At 41.6% G+C, this 15,912-nt stretch overlaps 2 protein-coding genes across 2 annotated transcripts in view; both read left to right on the top strand.

The window, feature by feature from the left end:
- The window catches only part of LOC137332645 (uncharacterized), a 141,187-nt gene that overhangs the window by 83,187 nt on the left and 42,088 nt on the right, over positions 1 to 15,912 (top strand). The window lies entirely within an intron of this gene.
- LOC137332062 (protocadherin-10-like) lies at positions 2,233 to 5,283 on the top strand. Its single transcript, XM_067995786.1, has one exon. It carries the CDS (start codon positions 2,465 to 2,467, stop codon positions 4,952 to 4,954), a length of 2,490 nt encoding a protein of 829 aa, XP_067851887.1. The 5' UTR covers positions 2,233 to 2,464; the 3' UTR covers positions 4,955 to 5,283.

Genomic DNA, 15,912 nt, shown 5'->3' on the forward strand with positions numbered 1-15,912 from the left:
GTCGAGCAGAAATTGATAGCCAAGTTCCGCACCCATGAGGACGGCCTCAACCGGGATCTTGGGTTCATGTCACGCTACACGTTACCCCACCAGCGAACAAATGTTATCTGTTTTTAATATAATGGGTCATTTGCTGGCTCTCTCTGCCTTCCGGATGTTTCTGCCTCTCTCTGTGTTTTTTTTTCTCTGTTTTTTTTCCCTGTTTGTTTTTTTGTTGAATGTGTATTCGGAGGTTCTGCAGGTAACACCTCTCTGTCTGAACACGGTGATTGCCTTGGCAACGGGCAGTTGCAGGGGCAGTCTGTAAACACCATGTATTATTGTTCAATATGTATAAATGCGTAGGCTTCAAGGAGATCTTGAAACATTTGCCTGAGGAAGGAGAAAATCTCCGAAAGCTTGTGAATTTAAAATAAAATTGCTGGACTATAACTTGGTGTTGTAAAATTGTTTACAATAATAGACTTAATATAAATCAGTGGCGAAAGTAGAGTTCCAGTAAATCCCAGATGCTAGCAGAGAAATATGATTCACAACAGTAGTAAACGATTTTCTGTCCAAGACCCAATACAGCAGCATTGTATACCTGAAAAGTCAGTAGTGCACAGGAGTGCAGTTCAGTATCCCTGTGGGTTCTTGAAGAGACGTGGTGATAGAGCCAATTCATGGCAACCGAGGCTGACGGTTGAGACGAGCAGACCCGCGCTGTCTTGATGGCGGAGGAGTCCAGGAAATCAAATGAAAACTGAGTCCTAGTCCTCGAAAAGAGCGCAGGGAAAACAATAGAACAATGCAAGGGGTGTAAGTAGTGGGAGAGAGGATGGGTACGCTGTAGCAATGGATGACCATGAATGAATTATGAAGGAGAACTAATTTGGAAACTACCCGGGAAAAGGCGTCGATTGGTGTTCCAAGATGTTTGTACTTGCGTTCCAGGACAATGAATGTAAGCTGCCGTTGCACCTCAATATAGTTGTCTTTATTTACCATATGATTTTCCACTTTGAAATTGCGCTGGAGTTGCTATTTATCAGCAGTTGTGAAGTCTCATACTGCCTAAACACATTTCAAGTATGTATCTTCAGCTGGCAAGATATTCCATTTGCTGACTCTGCGTTGGACCGAACATTCTTAAGTATCATATGCTAACAGTAACCGGCCTCCGGTTCCTTTTTCATAGACCTATAAACAACTTCTGAAGACATGCATGGTGAAAGCGACATGTTCAATCTTATAGAGCCAAGCAGGCGCCTAATCCAGAATGTTAATAAAAATATATCAGTTTAGGTAGCCATTGCCATGGATGATTTTGTATTCAGAATTATTATTTTATATTTGTGCATTATCCAGAATCAGTTCTGTATATTATGCATAGTGGATGGGTGTTTGGTTCTAGGTTGGGAGCGTTGCATTAATGGAGATGCAGACTTCATCAGCTGACACCGAATAGAGCATTGGACTGTGAAAACTTGCAACAAATATACGTAACGAACTCCTGTTACAAAATCTTAATGTTTTTGTAACATAATTATATTGGTTGTAAATCGTTATCAATATTATTTGTTCTAGGGTTGTGGGCGATGCAAGCAAGGCCGCATTTACTGCCCACCAACAGTTGCCCTGGTAAGGTGGTGGTGGGCCTGCTCCTTGAAACTCTGCAATCCTCGTGGTAGATGCACTTTTATTGCAAGTGAGGACTGGCAAAAGAAAATATATATGTTTTTACTGAAGTAAAATTCTCTTAGTTATTGCACATGAAACTGGTAAACCAGATAAAGCTGCCAATCAGGGCTGAGAAACAATTAACGTTATCGTCCTCACGCGTCGAACAAGCTTCCAAATAAGCTATCAAAGCAACTCGAATAGATAGTTTAATTCACTAGATTTTTTTTGTAATACCCATGGTTTGATGAAAAATGAGCACATTAGTCAAAAGGAATGGTGTTCAGACACATGTAATATAATGATAATTAGATAACACGTCAAAGAGTAATGGAATAAATCATATCAGAAATATAGAACAGCAAAGTTAATTAAAGTTGCACAACGTTAAATACATAAAGCAATTCTTCAGGTTTTCAGTAGAGGCACTATTGCTTTAAGAGTGCATGCTGTTATTATTGGAGGAGTCTCTTTGTGTCGCTGTCTACCAATGAGGGGAATAAATGTGCCTGGTGATCCAGCACCACTCCCCCAGCACCAAACACTGCGCAGTATCGAAGAAACGAACAGCATTCGTCGTTCCACGCTCTCCATTCGCATCGAAGAAAAGGCCCGAGAAAATCTAAGGTCATTTGTACAAATAATCTTTGCGATTGGGACAAAACCTCTTGGTGCTGCACGCAAAATACAGTGTTTCATCTCGATAAGCAAGGTAATAAAAAATTACGTTCTCCACGTTACATCAAGGAGCGTATAATTCATCGGAGAATCCGGCAGTTATAAATGCCGTATTTGATCCAGAATGGCCTACTTTCTAAACAGCCGAGCGTGGCAATGGTCCATTCTTTATGTTATAATCATCTACATTTCGAATTCAATATGTGAGAACATTCGCTACTCAATTCCTGAAGAATTGGAGCTTGGTGCCTTTGTTGGAAATATTGCGGCGGATCTGGGGTTAGATGTAAAACAGCTATTGCCGCGCAGTTTTCGGATTGTGTCTGAGAACAAAAAGCAATATCTAGACGTGAATTTAAACACTGGAATCTTGTTCACAAAAGAAAAAATAGACAGAGAGCAGCTTTGTGAGCAGGGCCCCACATGCATCTTGATGTTAGAGGCTGTGATTGAAAATCCGCTAAAACTAAATCGTGTAGAAATTGAGATTCTTGACGTAAATGATAATGCGCACGTGTTCCAGAGGAGGGACGTTAACCTTGAAATCTCAGAATTGGTGCTGGCTGGAACGACTTTCCCGCTCCAGAGTGCGCTTGACCCGGACACTGGAACCAACAGTGTTCGCTCCTATCAACTGAGCCCAAACGAGCATTTCACTTTGAAACCGCAATCAGACAGCGAACAAATTGGCATCCCAGAACTCGTGCTGGAACGACCCCTGGACCGAGAGCAACAAGCGGCTCATCGCTTAACACTGACGGCGTTTGATGGAGGGAACCCGGAGAAATTCGGGACCACCCAAATTAAAATTACCGTGCTTGATGTGAACGACAATGCCCCAGTTTGCGAACAGAACGTTTATCAAATCACCACAGCAGAAAACGTGCCCACAAATAATTTGATAGTGAAAGTAACTGCGGTAGATATGGACCAAGGCCTAAACGGTGAGGTTATCTATTCTTTCAGCGATCACACTCCTGATAAAGTACGCGAAGTGTTTAGCTTGGATTCAACGAACGGAGAAATCAGAGTAATTGGCATCGTGGACTTTGAAGAAGCAGACAATTATCAGATTTCGGTGCAAGCTAAGGATAGAGGTACACACCCGGTGCCAGTATACTGTAAGATTTTGGTAAAGGTTACTGATGTTAATGATAATTATCCTGAAATAATAACAACGTCTACGTCGAGCACGATCCCAGAAGACGCTTCTCCGAACACTGCAGTTGCTCTATTAAGAGTTACAGACCGAGATTCCGGAACTAGAGCAGATGTTTATTGTCGGATCGCCAGAGATATCCCCTTTAAGCTTAATAGTTCTTCTAATAACTATTACACATTAATCACTCATGGTGGTATAGATCGTGAAAAAGTGCCAGAATACAACGTTACCATTACATGTACAGATGCCGGTTTCCCTCCCCTCTCGACCAACAAAACCATCCGAGTTCAAGTCTCAGATATAAATGACAATGCGCCACGTTTTACGCAGCCTTTCTTCGCCATCTACGTGACAGAAAATAATGTTATTGGTAATTCTATTGGTTCTGTATTAGCCTTTGATCCAGATTCCAATCAAAATGCCCAACTGTCATATTCCATTTTGGATAGCCTGATACACGGTTTGCCTGCTTCCACTCTCGTCTCAATAAACTCAGCCAACGGTGTGATGTTTGCTCATCGCTCCTTTGATTATGAACAACTTAAAACGTTTCAAGTTCATGTGCAAGTACGGGATGGTGGATCCCCTCCGCTCAACAGTAACGTAACCGTGAATGTGATCATCGAAGATCAGAATGATAATGCCCCTGTGATCGTGTCACCTTTGCCAAGTAAAGGGTCGGCAGCAGAGGAGACAATCCCAAAATCTGCCGATTCGGGTTACTTGGTTGCAAAGGTGACAGCCACTGATGCCGATTCTGGACAGAACGCTCAACTTTCCTACCAACTTCGTCAGCCCACTGATGAAAGTCTGTTTACTGTGGCTCCTGAAACTGGAGAAATCTGGACTATTCGCCGCCTTACGCATAAAGATTCCTTCAGACAAAATATCGTAATTTTGGTGAGGGACAATGGAACCCCATCCCTTTCATCTACAGTCACCATCAATGTATCAGTGCAGGATGATACCACAGAAAATGCATCAAATATCAGCAGGTTGGAGACATCTGGACCATGGAAATTTGACATAAAATTTTATCTAATGATTTTCTTTGGCACAACCTCATTCCTTTTACTTATGGCTATTGTATTGCTCGGTATTAAGGTGCACAGAAGTAGAAATGAAATTAATAGTTATTCTTGCTGTTGGGACACGTCATATTTTTCCCGGAGCAATTCGCTATATGGAATTCAAAAGGCCAGTGCGAACCTTCAAATACCACCCAATTATACAGAGGCGAATGAAAGCGAGACCTCCCCACAACCATTTCGCTATGACGTATGTCCAGATCCAGCTATGAATGATTTCATGTTTCTAAAGTTACATGGTGCGGCCGCACCTATGATTAATATCAAGAATGGCACATGTGTCGCTGCAGAATATGGAAAGGCATCAAACTGTATGAGCAAAGGTACCACCGAATTTCACGAGGTGAGAGCTGCGCCTTACTAAATTTGGTTTTGTCAGAGAGACTGCGTGGTAAATGTTCGTGGAAATAAAATGTTGAGGATGTATCAAGACGTAATGGAGGAGGGCAAGCTTGCCTTATTAATTAAAACACAATTTCAGGCAAGTTTTCTTTAATAATAGGTGATCGTGCTGAGACAGAGTCTGGATAAAATGTAGAATCTGCTAAAAATAAAGAAGACCTAGTTAAATCTATACATTTATTGCTTCCATCACTGGAAAAAGTAACAAAGCAATTGAAGGGGAGACATTACGGGGAAGGTACGACATTGTATCAATAGGAATAACTCGTATAAATACCATAACTTTTCAGATTCACTAAGCATATACAATCTACCACCCTTAACTTGGTACTGGTTATTTGGTGACCGGACTAAATAGGTATGTCTGAACGATGCAACTAAATAAAACCAAACTAAATCTGTGCATGGGATCGTTTGAATTTATAATGTAATTAGTGACACTAACATCTTTTCAGCGCTTTCAATAAAGTTACATATTTATTCGACAGTCCAATTGTATTGGCAGCAAGGAAGGAAAATTAAAATCGCAGTGAGGAAGGAATAATAAGGCACGGAATCTTGGCGTATATAACAGATTGATTCAGAACAAGTATTGCAAAGAGAAAATCTAAAGTAAAGGGGAGGGGTGTGGAGATATTTGTCTCAGTCAGGTAGGGGAAACGTTAAGAACATAGGGACCCAAAAAGTAAAATGGAAACCTACTGATGATTAAAAATTGTCAGCATTGAACGTATTTATATTCATGTGCAAAGCATTAGGCAAAACGTTGGGGAACTCCATGCATTAATTAGAATTGCAGACTTGACAGAATCTTGGCTTTGACAGAAAGACTGTGAACTAAATATGTATGGCTATAAAATGTTGATGAAACATAAAGGCGCAAAAGATGAGGGACAGTTGCCTTATTAATTAAAAGACAATTCCAGACATAAAGGGTAAGCTTTTTGACTTATTAATGAAGGTGCTCAGACAGAGTCTGTCTGGATGGAGTTTATAATTAACGAGGGGTCTCTAATCATTTGGCAGATATAAACTGCAAGAAGAAGAAGTAATGTGAAAGGCGAGAGGCATATGACAACAAACGAGTTTCGCTAGGAACGGGGTATTTTTGCTTACAGTGCTATATTTACCAAATACAATTAAACATGTCTGAGAACACCATAATGTTAGTGCATTTGTATATCATTCCTCTGTTCACTGTTTAAACAAATATGTTAACCTATTGAAATTAAACCAATAATGATTGGATTAAAATAGAATGTTAAGTGAATGAATCACAGAATCATAAAAAGAGCTATCCAGCTTAATCCTACTTTCCAGTACTTGGTCCATAGCTCTGTAGGTTACGGCAAATCAAGTGCATATCCAAGTACTTTTTAAATGAGTAGAGGGTTTCTGCCTCTACCACCCTTTCAGGCAGTGAGTTCCAGACCCCCACTACCCTCTGGGTGAAAACATATTTCCTCAGCTCCCATCTTTTCCTTCTACCAATTGCTTTAAATCTATGTCCCCTGGTCACTGACCCCTCTGCTAAGGGAAATGGGTCCTCCCTATCCACTCTATCAAGTCCCGTCATAATTTTAGACACCTCAATTAAATCTCCCCTCAGCCTCCTTTGTTCTAAAGAAAACAACCCCAGCCTATTCAATCTTTTCTCATAGCTAAAATTCTCCAACCCTGGAAACATCTTCCTCTGTACTCTCTCTATTGCAATCACATCTTTCCTGTAATGTAGTGACCAGAACTGTACACAGTACTCAAGCTGTGGCCTAACCAATGTTTCATGCAGTGTAGCATAACCTCCATGCTCTTATATTCCATGCCTCGGCTAATAAAGGAAAGTATCCTGTATGCCTTTTTAACGACCTTATCTACCTGTCCTGCTACCTTCAGGGATCTGTGAACATGCACTCCCAGGTCCTTTTGTTCCTCTACACCTCTCAGTATCCTCCCATTGATTGTGTGCTGCCTTTCCTTGCTTGGCCTTCCCAAATGCATTACCTCACACTTCTCTGAATTGAATACAATTTGTCACTTTTCTGCCCACCTGAACAGTCCATTGATATCTTCCTGCAGTCTACAGCTTTCCTCGTCACTATCAACCGCACAGCCAATTTTTGTATCATCTGCAACCTTCTTGATCAAGCCCCCACATTCAAGTCCAAATCATTAATATATACCACAAAAAGCAAGGGACCTAGTACTGAACCTTGAGAGACCCCACTGGAAACAGCCTTCCAGTCGCAAAAACACCCGTCAACCGTTACCCTTTCCTTGAGAACCAATTTTGGATCCAACTAGCCACTTTCCCTTGGATCCCATGGGCTTTCACTTTTTTGACCAGACTGCCATGTGGGACTTTGTCAAAAGCCTTGCTAAAATCCATGTATACTACATCATGTTATGAATTATGTGTGTTTTAAACATTCGCCCCCTGTTTTATCCAAAATAATTTCTGGCATATTAGATAGTGTAATATTTTAGGTTTCAATCTGCATTAGATGACCACTGCAGTATAATCGACATAAAATTAAGAATTTGAAGTTTTCTAATCAAACATTCCAATTGTGTTGGTTTGTTTATAAGAAGGGGACACGCTTTACTCAAGAGTGGTCATTCATTGTAATAATACTTTTCCTACCATGACTACTTATGTTTGTGCACCTTGCCGTTTATAATTTCCACGAGCTGGTTAAAAAAATCTTTGCACCATGTAAACGAATCTAGACTTTGTCTCTACGATGTAGGATAATTTTTATTAGCAAAAAACTACTTTGCAATATCAATATAGTTTATTATTGTGTATAAATACATATGGCAAACAATGAATTAGACTCTATAGAGATTACAGAATCATAGAAAAGAATTATACCAATACATACATAGTCGCATGGGCTTTTCAGTCGGACTTTATAGGAGTATTCGTGAGGCGAGGGGACACTTGCACCCCGCCCCCCCCCCCCCCCCCCCCACACCACCACCAATGCTCTCATGCACCCGGCCATCTTTTTGGCTTCAAAGTTATTGCCATAAGTGAGCTGAATTCCCCGCCCTCCTCCGCAGAGTGGCATCAGCCTGGAGTTCGAAACATACTGGGACCTGCCACAGTGGGAAGAAGAAAGGACTCAATGCTCTAGCTGTGCTCAGAAATATGTTATTACCTGTTTAATTTGCAGTGACTTTAGTGGGTTCTGCGCATGGCAGTTTGCTAAAAGTGCATGGCCAAGCTCCGCTTCCAATTCTGTCCGGCTGCCCCTTCCGCCACGCTTTTCACACTGGACACCGGGCCCTAACGGGAGATCCAGGCGACCAAGTTTCCTGCAATGCCCACCGAGGAAAACGCTGTGGTGGAGTCTTTTCCCGAAGGCGCAGTTGGAACCACCGCGCAAAACAGTGAGAGAGATGGATACGCAGTGGTGCGCGCTCCCAGCTTACTTTCTGCCTCCATCTGCCCAAAACCCACCCAAAAACTGGCAGGCATATTTTATTAAGGTGGGGAACCTTTATTTGGTTCTACAGAATGTTGTGGAATGCAGCTCCTTTTGCCTTTTGGTTAATAGTAGCTGGAAGGAACAAAATGAATAGTTGAAATCTACAGTTGTAATTTGTAAGTAAGGTGCTGCGTCTGCATCACGATTTGGTTTTGGGGATTTTTGGACCCCAGTGAGTTTTCTTCTATGATTTATATTTCTGGGTGATATTTTGTAATCAGTAAGTTGAGGAATGTCAGTGCTAGGCAATGGAATACTGTAACTACTCATGTCATCCATACCCAATCTAAAATGATCTTTTGACTCTGCGAGGCATCTGCAGCCCCCAGGAAATGCGCACTAACGTTTCCAGCGCTACCTTTCATGCGTGATGTAGCCATTCACTAGAAAGAAACATAAAGTATGCAAGCGTGACTCTCAGCTCCCAGAATAGTCTACCTTGATGAGCCTCTAGTCTACGCGCTTCAGAACGCCCATGGAGTAGTACTATTTCAGAGGGTATCCATTCCTGTTCCATGGCACTGAATCTAAAACACCAACGTATTGCAAATTAATTGTTATTTGTTCCCAATCAACCAACCAATGGTGTGTCACTACGAACCTGCAAGTTTAGTTAAAATTTTTGTTCATCCGTGAGACTCGGTTTCCATTCAAATCATGCAAGTAATTATCTTGCAGCTGGCAAGATATTTAATTTCTTGAGCCTACTTCTGATTAGTTAATGTTATACAGCTTATCCGGACAGCAACTAGTTTGTTTGTATATTGGTTGGCAGCGTCAAATGGCTGAGCAGCTGTAGTTCTTTTTATTCATTCATGGGATGTGGGCGTCGCTGGCAAGGCCAGCATTTATTGCCCATCCCTAATTGCCCTTGAGAAGGTGGTGGTGAGTCGCCTTCTTGAAACGCTGCAGTCCTGTGTTGAAGGTTCTCCCACAATGCTGTTAGGAAGGGAGTTCCAGGATTTTGACCCAGCGACGATGAAGGAACGGCGATATATTTCCAAGTCGGGATGGTGTGTGACTTGGAGGTGAACGTGCAGGTGGTGTTGTTCCCATGCACCTGCTGCCCTTGTCCTTCTAGGTGGTAGAGGTCGCGGGTTTGGGAGGTGCTGTCGAAGTCAACATATAACAACGATATAAACGAAAGGGTTCTTATTTCCATTCCCAATCGCTCCTGTGTTACCCAATCGTATCCATATGCTACAACAGGTCTCACTGGATAGGGGGAAACCAGCCCAGAACTTTCCATTCCGTCTGCTATTTAGTGACTGATGCTGGAGAATTTGTGGATCCAGGGCTAATATTTGATTAAATAAATGCTCGACTACCCTGCCAAATATAGATTCCAAATTAAAGAATGTCACTTGGGTAATTTAGCAGAAGAGTATGCAGTTCCGTTAAATCCTTACCCACACGAGTCAGGGACTTCAGAAGAAGGGACTTCAGAAGAAGGGAGAAAATTGGATTTTTTTTTTCTTCGGCCTGCCTTATACAACTGTAATGTTACCAATAATTTACACTGCAATGTTGCAAAGCAGTTTGGCTCGACAGGGATTTTTCAGTTACAGTGTGAATGCAGTCTGAATTTGAAAAAAAAAGTAGAATATGCTGGAAACACACAACAGATCATTCAGCATGTGTAATGGGAGCAGCAGATCAGTTCATGTTTTGAGATGTAAGTTTCATCAAAACTGAAAAAGTGAATGATTGTAAAAATTGTAATATTTTGCAGGGAGAGGAGGTTCCGGTGGAATTATTACTAATTTTCTTTATAAAAAGGAGATCGATAAATGACTGAAATGATCTTTACACAAGACAAGAGCTAGATAGTAAATGTAATCGAGAAACAACAACAACAACTTGCATTTATATAGCGCCTTTAACGTAGTAAAAAATCCTATGACATTTCAGATGAGCATAATCAGACAAAAATCGAAACCGAGCTAAAGAGGAAATATTACCACAGGTGACTAAAAGCTTGGTTTTAAGAAGCTTCTTCGAAGGGGAGTGAAAGGCGGAGAGGTTGAGTGGAGGAACGCCAGAGCTTAGGGCCTAGACAGCTAAAGGCACGGCCGCCAATGGATGGTGAGTAGGAAGTGGGGGATGCACAGGAGTCCAGAGTTGAAGGAATACCGAGTTTTCGGAGGGTTGCAGGGCTGGTGAAGGTTAGAGAGATAGGGAGGGATGAGGTCATGGAGGAGTTTGTACTCAAAGGTGAGAATTTTTAAATTGACGTGTTTGTGGACCGGGAGACAATGAGTGTCAGCGAGCACTGGGGTGATGGGTGAACGGGGCTGGTTGTGAGTTAGGATATGGGCAGTAGAATTTTGGATTAGCTGAAGTTTATGGAGGTTGGAAGATGGGAGGCCGGCCAGCAGAGCATTGAAATGGTCAGTAATGGAAACAAAGAAGGTGTAGAAAGCAAATGTAGTGAGAGGCAAGCCAAGGAAGAGATGAGAATATAGAATGAAAGCTCATCTATAAACTCAGAAAATAGAACATTGGAGTCTGCTCAAATAAGGAGCAGTTTGCTGGCCCCCAAAAAGAAGAAAAGCAGACCAAAACCAACGATTCCAACCCCCACCTACCCCCCTCCCCCAATCCGTACAGTGTGTTGCGAAGGGTCTTTGTCCATTTATTAATCCGCCTCCCCCTCCCGACAACAATGGAACCACACATAACAAAGCAAAAATCAGGATAAGAATAGGGCCACTAAGGGATACGCACGATAAACTCACAGGTAGTGACAGTAAAATGGGCAGAAATATCAAATAATTACTTTGCTTCAGTATTTAACAGGGAGACAGGGTATTGCATTAGACGAACAGATCAAAATTTTATAAAGACATTTCAGATAGAAAGGGGGAGATAATTGATAACCTAGCCAAAATTAGAGAGGATAAAACCCTGGATCTGGATGGATTGCATCCGTGCATATTAAAAGATGTTAGGGAAGAGATAGCAGAGGCACTATTACCTATATATATAAAATCATTAGAGAAGGGACTAGTGTCAGATGACTGACGGGCAACTAATATGATTTCTATATTTAAAAAGGGGATTGAACAAGTCCAGGGAACGATAGACCAATTAGCTAAACATCAGTGTTAGGAAAGATAACGGTATCCTAACTCAAAGATGTAATAGAAAAACATCTAGAAACTGAAAATATAGTAATGAATACTAAGCATGGATTTCAAAAGGGAAAATTCATGCTTGACCAACCTTATTAAATTCTTTGAAGACGTAACAGAAAGAGTGGACAAGGGTAATGTAGTAGATGTAATATATTTGGATTTTCAAAAGGCCTCCGATAAGGTACCACATAGTAGACTCATGACTAAGGTCGGAGCATATAGAGTCAGGGGGCAAGTAGCAGAATGGATAGCAAGCTGACTTCAAACAAAAAACAGAGAGTACGGATTAAAGGAAGTTACTCAGGCTGGCAAACGGTGGGAAGTGGTGTTCCACAAGGATCAGTGCTGGGACCATTGTTGTTCAACATATACATAAACGATTTGGAGTTGGGAATCAGAAGCACAATTTCAAAATTTGCGAGTGACACCAAATTGAGAGGTATAGTTAATACTGAGGAGGACTGCAACAGAATACAGGAAGGCTTTCATAAACTTGCAGAATGGGCATGTAATTAACAAATTAATTTCAATATAGGTAAGTGTGAGATGGTACATTTTGGTAACAAGAATAAGGAGTTCACATACTCCTTGGATAATAAGAATCTAAATAGGGTAGAGGAGCAGAAGGATTTGGGGATACAGATACACAAATCACTGAAAGTAGGTATGCACGCCCATTCTGCATGTTTATGAATGCCATAAAAAGCAAACAAAGCACTGGGATTCATTTGTAGAGGGACTGCATTGAAAAGCAAAGAACTTATGTTAAGCTTGTGTAGAACCTTGGTTAGACCACACTTGGAGGACTGTGAACAGTTCTGCTCTCCATATTATAAAAAGGATAGAGAGGCACTGGAGAAGGTGCAAAAAAGATTTACCAGGATGATACCAGAACTGAGAGGTTATATCTATCAGTTCTGATTGAAAAGGCGAGGGCTCTTTTCTCTAGAAAGAAGACCGAGGGGTGACCTGATGGAGGTCTTTAAGATTATGAAAGGATTTGATAGCGTAGGTGCGTAGAAGATGTTTCCGCTCGTGGGGCAGACCAGAACTAGGGGCCATAAATATAAGATAGTCACCAATAAATCCAACAGGGAATTCAGGAGAATCTTCTTTACCCAGAGATTGGTTACAATATGGAACTCTCTACTACAAGGAGTAGTTGAGGCTACTAGGATAGATGCATTTAAGGGGAAGTTAGATAAACGCATGAGGGAGAACGAAATAGAAGGAATATGTTGATGGGGTTAGATGAAAAAGGATGGGAGATGGTTCATGGGGAACATAAACACCGGCATGGACCAGTTGGGCCAAATGGCCTGATTCTATACTGTACATTCTATATAATTCTATGAAATTTTACTGAATGGTAATTTTCTCATATATTCCAAATAAATCCATGGCATTCCATTTAAACCTGGCTGAACAATCAGTCAGGACTAGCATATATTTTCCATTGCCATCATATATAACTGGATATTTGCATTTAATAAATAGACTGGTAACTAAATCAAATAGGCATCTAAACAATCTGTCAAAGCTAGTCGAATAGATGCTTTATTTCACAAGATTTTTCATTGAACTACCTGAGACTCCGTGAAGAAAATACTGCATAAGTTCATGACTTATAAGAAGTGATGTTCAGAAAAACCTAGAATAATGCTAATTCGTATGCACGTCAACGAGGAAACGAAATGAGGAATATAAGAAATATAGAACCGAAATATTTCAATTAAAGTTGCGCAATGTTAAATACACAAAGCATTTACTCCGGTGCTCAGCAGAGGCACTGTTGCTTTAAGAGTATTTACTGTTATTATTGGCCGAGTCTCTTTGTGTCGCTGTCTACCAATGAGATGAAGAAATGTGTCTGGAGATCCAGCACCACTCCCCCGACACCAAACACTGCGCAATCTCAAAAAAACTAACACACTCGTCAATCGATGTTCTCTATTCACATCTAAGAAGAGGTCGGAGACATTCTACGGATATTTGTACAGTAATCGCGGCGATCTTAACAAAACCACATATCGGCGTTGTACGCACAACGTAGATCTTCATTTTCAAAACCAAGGTAACGTGCAATTACGTTCTTGATGCAACTGTAAAGGCCGTGAATTCGGAGAAACGAACATTTATATCCGCAGCATTTTCTCCCAGAATGGCCTACTTGCTAAATTGTCGTGTGTCACAGCGGAGTTTTCCTTATTTGATACTCATACTTGTTTGGGATTCCGTTTGTGGAGACATTAATTATTCGATCCCTGAAGAATTAGAGCCGGGTGCCTTTGTTGGAAACATTGCAAAGGACCTGGGGTTAGATGTGAGGCAACTATTAGCGCGCAGGTTTCGTATTCTATCTGGACGAAAAAAGCAATATCTGGACGTGAATTTAAACGACGGCATTTTGTTCATAGAAGAGAAGATAGACAGGGAGCAGCTTTGTGAACAAAGCCTCTCGTGTTTACTCGTGTTGGAGGCTGTGATTGAAGAACCCCTAAAGGTAAATCGTGTTGAAGTTGAAATTCTGGACATAAATGATAACGCGCCCGTATTTCAAAAAAACGAGTACCGCTTAGAAATCTCAGAAAAGGCTTCGACTGGAGTGCGTTTCCCACTCAACAGCGCGCTTGACACGGACGCTGGAACAAACAGTGTTCGCTCCTACCAATTGAGCCAAAACGAGCATTTCACTTTGAAATCACAATCAGACAGCGAACACATTGGCATCCCAGAACTCGTGCTGGAACGGCCCCTGGACCGAGAGCAACAAGCGGTTCATCGGTTAACACTGGCGGCGTTTGATGGAGGGAACCCGCAGAAATTCGGAACCACCGAGATTATAATTACTGTGTTTGATGTGAACGACAATGCCCCGGTTTGCGAACAGGACGTCTATCAAATCACCACTGCAGAAAATGTACCCCAAAACACTTTGATTTTAAAAGTAACTGCGCTGGATATGGACGAAGGCCTAAACGGTGAGGTAACCTATTCTTTCAGCGATCAGACTCCCGATAGAGTCCGTAAATTGTTTAGCTTGAATTCAACAAACGGAGAAATCAGAGTAACTGGCATCGTGGACTTTGAGGACGCAGAGAGCTATCAGATTTCTGTACAAGCTAAGGACAAAGGTCCACATGGAGTGCCAGTATACTGTAAAATTCTGTTAAAGGTTACTGATGTTAACGATAACGCTCCTGATATCCTGATAACGTCGGCACCGAGTTCGATTCCAGAGGACGCTCCTCCGGAAACAATAGTAGCTCTGTTAAGAGTTACAGACCGAGATTCTGAAGAAATTGGAAATGTTTATTGTCACATTACCAACGACATCCCCTTTAAACTTGATACTTCTTTTAATAACTACTACACAGTGGTCACTGGTCGTCATATAGATCGTGAAAAAGTGCCGGAGTACAATATTACCATTACGTGTACGGATACAGGCTCTCCTCCTCTCTCTGCCAACAAAACCATCCGAGTTCAGGTCTCAGATATAAATGACAACGCGCCACGTTTTAGGGAGCCTTCATTCATCGTGTATGTGACAGAAAATAACGCTGTTGGTGTTCCTATTGGTTCTGTATCAGCGTTTGACCCAGATTTTAGTCAAAATGCCATTCTTTCTTATTCCATTATGGATAAACTCATTCATGCCTTGCCTGCTTCCGCGTTCATCTCAATCAATTCAGCCAGCGGTGTGATGTTTGCGCAGCGCTCTTTCGATTACGAACAGCTCAGTAATTTTCGTGTTTCTGTGCAAGTAAGGGATACTGGATCCCCTCCGCTTAGCAGCAACGTAACTGTGAATGTGGTCATCGTGGATCAGAATGATAATGCTCCTGTGATCCGATCGCCCTTGTCAAGTAAAGGCTCAACAGCGGAGGAGACAATGCCCAGATCTGCCGATCCAGGTTACTTAGTTACTAAGGTGACAGCCACGGATGCCGATTCTGCACAGAACGCTCGGCTTTCTTATCAACTTCTTCAGCCCACTGATGGAAGTCTGTTTACTGTGGCTTCTGAGACCGGAGAAATCTGGACTATTCGCCGCTTTGGGGCCAAGGATTCACTCAAGCAGAAACTTGTAATTTTGGTGAGGGATGATGGAAAACCTTCACTTTCATCCACAGTCAGTATCAACTTATCGGTTCTGAATGATGACGCAGAGACTGCATCTAATGTCAGCATATTGGGGAACACTGGACCATCGACATCCGATTTAAGACTTTATTTAATCATATCTTTTGGAATAATCTCATTCTTTTTGTTTATTGCTATTGTATTCC

The sequence above is a fragment of the Heptranchias perlo genome, chromosome 14 (genome assembly GCF_035084215.1).
Source record: "Heptranchias perlo isolate sHepPer1 chromosome 14, sHepPer1.hap1, whole genome shotgun sequence".
NCBI lineage: Eukaryota > Metazoa > Chordata > Chondrichthyes > Hexanchiformes > Hexanchidae > Heptranchias > Heptranchias perlo.

Coding starts and splice junctions, on each gene's coding strand:
- LOC137332062 (XM_067995786.1), top strand. CDS start 2,465: ATGGCCTACTTTCTAAACAGCCGAGCGTGGCAATGGTCCATTCTTTAT.